We start from the raw sequence: 6,971 nt of genomic DNA, 5'->3' as shown, positions 1-6,971 counted from the left end.
TGTTATCGATATCCTTTTATTTTAAAGGAATGTTTTTTCCATTTTCAACTACAAAACAGATTCCATACATTCTGCCATAAATAAAAACGAACAATAAGGCAGGACACTACATGAACAAACTGAGAACAACTGTCTTCCAGAAAATGTGAATTAAAAATGCTTCACAATTATAAGCCATCCAGTTTTTAAAATAAAACTGTTGAAAACCCACAAGATTTCAAGTGGTAGATGTGAACACCCTTGAAGAACAAAATGCAGTTTAGACATTTTGCACTTTTGGTTTTGAAAACCTTGTTTTGTTCAGAGCACGTTCTAAGATTGTTCTGTCTGTTTTCAGATCAAGAGCCAAATAGGAGAAGAGGCACCACAGTAACAAAACCATTTTCAAGATTTTTTTCTTTGCAGCTGTCCCTTTTAAATGCTTGACTTTTAAGAGACTGAAAAACTCAATGCAAGTCTTTGTCTATCACAGTAGAACTCCAACCTTGTTTCACCGGATTCTCTTTTGTTGTCGTGCTCTGTAAATGTCGTGTACAGGGGGAACTACTGAGCCTTTCTCCTCATCGTCGTCAGAATCTTCATTTGGTCTCTTGACACCCTTGTTGAGCATAGCATTATTTTCCACAGGTCCGTTGCCTTCCACAGTTATTTCAGGTAGGCCTCCAGTAATTATTCGCACAGCTTCATCAACAGCTTTAAAAAGAGAAAAAGATGACTTTAATTTGTGAAAATACATGCCCTGATACAGAAAGCTGTTTCAGCAAAGTTGAGTACAATTTCAGATATGTTTTTGGAATAAAGAAACAAAGGAGTAAGAGTTAATATGCATGCAAACAGGGACACCAAGGTAGACGCATTTTGGAGATTTCCGGAACATGAGATATGTTCCAGACATGAGACATGTCTACACCGTTCTCTTAGAGCTGCTAAGAATTGAATCCCAACTGTCTAAAACTCTCAGCTATGGCAAACGCTAATTAGAAAGTAAATGCTGCTGCATCAGCTCGAGACCTCCATTTGCATAAGTTTTTGAGGTCAGCTGCAAGCTTAATAAAATAGGAAAGCCTACTTGAGCAATTGTATACCTAGTTTGTGTTTCATCAGTAAGCATGAATAGCAAGTCAGTTTCTGCTTATAAACAGAGAAGGCTTCAAAAATAACATGTATAATTTAAATAGGTGTTTTATTTTCCCTCTAAAGGAAATCCTAGCTTTCTGTCAGATCAGCTGCTTCTTCAACTATCAGAAGAACTAAGAGTAGCATATTAATCATCTCCCATAGTTTACATGAAGCCTGGGGTATGCATCTGTCCTCTTTTCATATTTCAGAGCGCTACTTCTGTTGTAGGAACTAAGAAAACATTGTTCTTGACTTGTTCTCAATCACTGCAACAATGTGCAGTCAGAGTTAGACCTACCAATGAACAAATTTAGATAGCCAAAGACTAGGAAGTCTCTATGATTAGGTTTGCTAAATACAATGCTTAATACCTTGCTAGGTAAAATATAACCATGCTGCAAATTTGTAATTTAATTATAGTTGTTATGCTGCTAGAAATAATGCACTGCTTCTTTTAAAGGATATTCTGAAAAATCTTCATTTCTTTTAATGTTTACCACCAAAACGTTATTTTTGAAGCAGCAGGTGGTGAGTTTCAGCTTTTTACTCTTTGCTGATCTCCCCTCACAGTTAAATGTACAAACATTTCTAGGTTGATTCCAACATACAAACAGCCAATTCAACAGGGCACTTTTAAATAATAATTATACATCAGCATCTATAAATGAGGTCTAGGTTTTAGACAGTAATATCCATATGTAAAACAAAGTCATACGCAGCACTGCTACAGAGTCCAGAGCGAACAAACAACTTACTGTCTGGCAGTTTGCATCTTCTAAATATCTCCATGAGCTCATCCACTTGAACAAAGGGACCCTGATTTGTTTAAAAAAAAAAAAAAGTTTTGTAGATTATTTTGAATAGAGTGCATACATACCATGGTTCTGTCAAAACAGAATCTCTTGTATAATTTTTTTAAAGTTTTCAGAATTCTTAAAAACAAACCTGAAAACAAACGGGAGGTGGCAGAAGCTTCATTAGAACTACAGCTGCTGGTGGAACAGGAAATACACCACCTGGTACAGGATGTAAACCTGGAGCTGTGGGAAGAAAAACTATATGAATCCAGTGCAAGACAGCTATACTTGTATTGCTTTAACACCATTATTATTTGGTGCAAATAATTATTACCCTGTCACTTTTGCCTCTACTAATTACATACTGTTTAGTCACTGATCTAGACCATAAGCAGCATGTGTAACAGGTTATTACCATTTACCAGACCCCAAACTACTTGTACATATTGCCTTTAGCAATCCAATTAAACAACAGCCTAAAATTTAAGTACAAATTTAGGTGACCAAAGACTATAGGAAGTCTCTACAATTAGGTTTGCTAAACATCCCAGTTAATATCTTGCTGTTAGGTGATCTATAACCACTTTGGACTGAACATTTGACTTACGTGCTAAGTGTCTTGGCTGAAATGGAATCATTTGTTGAGTGTCTGGTTTTGGATATTCGGGCTTTCTGTCTACTTCATCTTTGAGAACAGGCACAATGGACGGTGCAACCACAGGGTCTGGAATTATAGCTGCCAGCTTGGCACGAGAGACATCCTGCAAAAGCCAATTAGACAGCACTGAACTTGGCAGTATCGCTTGTTTAAATTACAGAACAAAACATCTCTCTAGACAAGTCACTTATTCTCACTTTGTCGTGATTATAATTACAGATGTCCTCTTAGAAGACCATCTGGGCAAAACTTGCATATTGTCATCGTACATTTTAGTCCTGCAGTGGGGCTGTTCAGCTGGGAATAGAAACACTTCATTTTGTTACAAAATGGGACTGTATTTATCATTTTTGAATGGCTCCTTTTTTTTAGGTTAAAAAGATTTAGGTGAACAGGTGCAGACCACTAAGCTTCACAACTATCATTTCTCCCTCATTTCATTCCCTAGACTGCTTTAGCTGGAAAAGAAAGCAAGCATATGGCAGTTAGCAGGCATGCAAGGCATCAGTTCAAATTCTTATATTTTGGCATATGACAAGCAACAGAAATCAGCCCAAGGGCTGAATAATCTTAAGTACACCACCTAGCATGCATTTGTCAAGACATATGCTCTTGCAAGCATACCTGTAACTTCAAACTATCTTTGTCATGATTACTTTGAAAGAAAAATACTCAATGGCTCAATGTGACTCATTTCCACCTGTCAGATTATTTTAAAACTGTGAAGATCAACAATTCAGCTGTTTTGCTGACTTCAGTGACTTTTTTCTTTCTTTACAGAAATTACTTTTTTGTATAAGAAATAAACGGAAGTCGAGGCACTATTTTTGAGTTAGGAATTGAAGGTTCACTTCCTATTCACATAAATGGGCAACAACAGTTTCTCCAACAGAGCTGCTTTCTGCTGCTCTGTCAGCCTATTTTACATCTTGGTACAAAGAAACACAACATCTAATTGTTTACCAAAGTTTTATGGACTTGCACAGGACTGAAATACTAGTTAAAATACATGTGGTCAGAATTGAAATGGGAGACCACCAGCTACAGGCTTCTGGCCTAGAATTTAAATTCCAAATAGCAGCATTTAAGCACTTAGACCATAATAAGCAACTGAAAAAAACAGGCAGCCAGTGATTTCTACAGGTAAGTCTCCTCAGTCATTTGTAGGAATCACTGGGACTCAAGTTTGTTATTTCCTTTTGATACAGCTCTCAACAAAGGGAAAGAGGTTCTGCCAATTGGAGTGGAAGGGCAGTCAGCAGTATTTCTTTCATCCTGATTCTCCTACCTTCAAAAACAATTTTTATTTTTGAAGGAGCTCATGTTTAAGTCCAAAGCAGAGGCCTGTAGCTGAGTGGTGATGTCATTAACACATCAACTTTTCAATGGAAAAATGAGAGGTAAATACAAATGCATGAGGTTGCATCTGTTTGTCATACTTCTTGCCCCTTTCTGCACTTGGCCCACAATGCCTGGCACTGCTGCCCAACAATACTGTCCCAGGGGAACCCAATGAGCTCAGTTTCTGTCTGAGTCTTAGACTGAAAGTTAAATTCATCCCTGGTATAACCTGGGTGGAGTTACAACATTCTGGCCCTATGCTTTCATTTGCTGTCTTTTTCCAGCAGGGTTCCAGTTAACATGCCTCAAGATCAAAATAAGTTAAGAAGTAAAAGCCCAATTTTACTTTCATTGAAGCACAGTGCCAAAAAGTAGTCAGAGCAAACCTGCTAGAGAGGACACAAAGAAGACAAGGGGGAAGCACACCAGGCCTGTTTTACCTACTTTTCTGTCAAGCAAAAAAAAAAAAAAAAAAAAAAAAGTAAGAGAAGTGCTAAACAAGGAACTGCTTAAGTTTGCTACGACTGAAAAGAATAAAAATGAATCTAAGTGTTGTTATCCACTTACCTTATAACCAAGAGCCTTAAGTTCACTTGCAGAGCAAGGGTACAAGTCCATGAACTTATACCTGTCTACGAGCAGGGCTGTTTCTTTACCCTCATATTCTTCCTTGAATGCTGTAAACCTCCGTTTTTCGACTTTCAGTATACTAGCTAGATCACCAATGTTACTTTCAAAAGCTAAAAACCGAGCCCAGATTTCCCTGTAAAAGAAAAAATAAACAGACAATTGCTGAAGGAGAAAGAGTTACTGAAAAAAATCCCAATTATAAAAATTCACAAGATGAGGTAAATCTGGGAACACATTACCACTTCCAGTATTTATTTTCAATGCACCTGTAGCATGCATTACTTTCCCAGTACCTTATATATTTTTGTAAAAACTTTCAATCTAGTGGATCATAAAGGACTTTAAACACTACACATTCAGCTTATCTCTGCAGTAGACCTTTGTCATGAAAAGAAAAAGATTGCTGGGGTAAATGATTTCAGCATTTGAGGTTTTTATCAACGTAAGATGCACAGACTGCTCAGACTACTACTACTGCTACACAGAACTTCACTCTGATCCCGCATGTGAGGGATTTTTCAATATAGAATATGATTTAATTCATCTTCATGGCCTAGCATATTCTAGCAGGCAAGAACAATATCCTAAAACACAATACGCAATACTTCAGAATTTTATGTAGCCCAAAATTTATGTAGTCCTTGCTTGTTTCTTTGTGCAAAATCTCACGCGTAACATGAATAATATCTGGCCATATTTTTGGACTTGATTAAACTTTCATTTGGAGTTCGCCTTTGAAGAAGATTCAGCTTTTAAATCATCTATTTTGTTTTCTTCTTGCTTTAAAAATGGGCATAAAATATTTCGTACAAAAGGTGAGAATTAAAGGGTAGAATGACCACGGACAGCAGTACAGTGTTTCATTTCTTAGTTTTGATGCTTGCATCTACCAGAGTAATAATGGTAAATGCTTGGAATGCAAAGGGGTTGTTAACCATCTTCTAGAGAAATAAATTCAAATAGTAGTAATGAAAATGTGCCAGTGAGTGGCAAATCCAAGACTTTTCTGGTTCTTTCACTATCTTATTTTTGGTTCTTTGGGCACTATTCAGCATTTTCCTCAATAAATTCCTGACTCACTTTCTGCAACGTAATGCTCTGTCAATGAAAGATGTCCTCAGCTCCCTCTCCCCATTTATCTAAAGCAGGCACCGAGTGATATGTCTCATTAGCCATGCCACCTGCTAGAACTACTGAATCCTTACCCAGCAGGAGGATTTTGCACTCTGTCCTCAACAATCCTGTCTCAATGAGATGTTAAAATCAATGAATGAATTTCACTGCAAGTGGGATAGGAACTTGCACACATCTGTCACAGTTGCTGTTATTTTAGACAACACTGAGAGGGGTCGGAACATCTTTAGCTAACTTTGTCCTGCTCATTTTTTCTACTTCTTTATGATCTTTGTAGTTGAAAGGGGTTATGTATCTTTTTTAGTGTAGTGAAACTGCTTTTGCAGACATACCCAGATTTCTCAGGTGGGAGGCTCCCTGAAGTTAAAACACGTTCAAACAAAACTCTTGTATTATTGTCCTCTTTAAAAACAGAAAGGAAAAAAAAAGTCACACTGAGTAAAATATATTAGAGACAATTTAAAATCATTTCGACACGTACACTGAATTAAATAAAAGGATGACATTCTGATACCTTGATCTGATTTTCAGTAAGGAGAAAAAAATCCGAACACCTACATAAAACTTTAACAATGTCAAATTCTACTGTGAATTTGTTATTTGCAAATCTCATTTTATTGTAGCAACAAACCAATCCTAATACAGGTTCTTTATAATGGCACAGCTATTATTTGACATAACTTCAGGATCTCTGTTGTATTTTCAGTTTTTCTTAATTATCACAATGGCACATCTCAATATTTTTTTAATTGGGCTCTTCAGTCAATGTAATTCTCTGTTGTATGTTCCTCAGAAGCCCTTCAAAAATTATTAGACCTGGTTCCCAATTAGCAGTTAGCCTTTGTATGTTGCCAACTGGAGGAAAGGAATGGTTGGTTGGTTTGTTTTTTAAAACTGCTAGGTTCTGTCCTCACTTACTAAGTATTTTACCATATCTTACATTTACTGAACTTCCATGATCCTTTTTTTTTTTTTTCCCCTTCAGTAAAGCCTGCCAGGTTGCTAAGAGAGAGCAATGCACTCATGAGTTTTGAGAAAATTTTTGTGACGGTGATGTATGGAAAGGTATTTCATATGCTCCTGTAGACCTATAATAATTTCTTGCAGCTTTAAATATATCCTGACTTGAAAAAAATTTTTATGCTTACAATTGACAGAAGAACAAAGCTCTACATCTATTCAACCTTTCAGAGCCTGCAAAAAAGGTACAGTACTGTAGTCTGCCAGGAGAAACTCACGTGCCTGATGCCTACAAAATGTCCTCAAAGGTTCAGAAGTAGAGCTGCCCGCAG

The 6,971-nt window shown here is 36.9% G+C and overlaps 1 protein-coding gene across 2 annotated transcripts in view; it reads right to left on the bottom strand.

The window, feature by feature from the left end:
• Nucleotides 1-2: 2 nt before the first annotated feature.
• CSTF3 (cleavage stimulation factor subunit 3) overlaps nt 3-6,971 on the bottom strand; it is a 50,969-nt gene continuing 44,000 nt past the window's right edge. For both annotated transcript variants that reach the window (XM_013177689.3, XM_048046742.2), the window contains exons 16-21: nt 6,012-6,081; nt 4,483-4,678; nt 2,524-2,677; nt 2,065-2,159; nt 1,875-1,935; nt 3-693 (exon numbers count right to left, since the gene is read on the bottom strand). In XM_013177689.3, coding sequence (XP_013033143.1) covers nt 491-693; nt 1,875-1,935; nt 2,065-2,159; nt 2,524-2,677; nt 4,483-4,678; nt 6,012-6,081 — 779 coding nt within the window. In that variant the 3' untranslated portion in view covers nt 3-490. The remainder of the gene's footprint in view (nt 694-1,874; nt 1,936-2,064; nt 2,160-2,523; nt 2,678-4,482; nt 4,679-6,011; nt 6,082-6,971) is intronic.

The sequence above is a fragment of the Anser cygnoides genome, chromosome 5 (genome assembly GCF_040182565.1).
Source record: "Anser cygnoides isolate HZ-2024a breed goose chromosome 5, Taihu_goose_T2T_genome, whole genome shotgun sequence".
NCBI classification, from domain to species: domain Eukaryota; kingdom Metazoa; phylum Chordata; class Aves; order Anseriformes; family Anatidae; genus Anser; species Anser cygnoides.
Note: the sequence above shows the minus strand (reverse complement) of the source record. Positions and strands in the feature narration are given on the sequence as shown.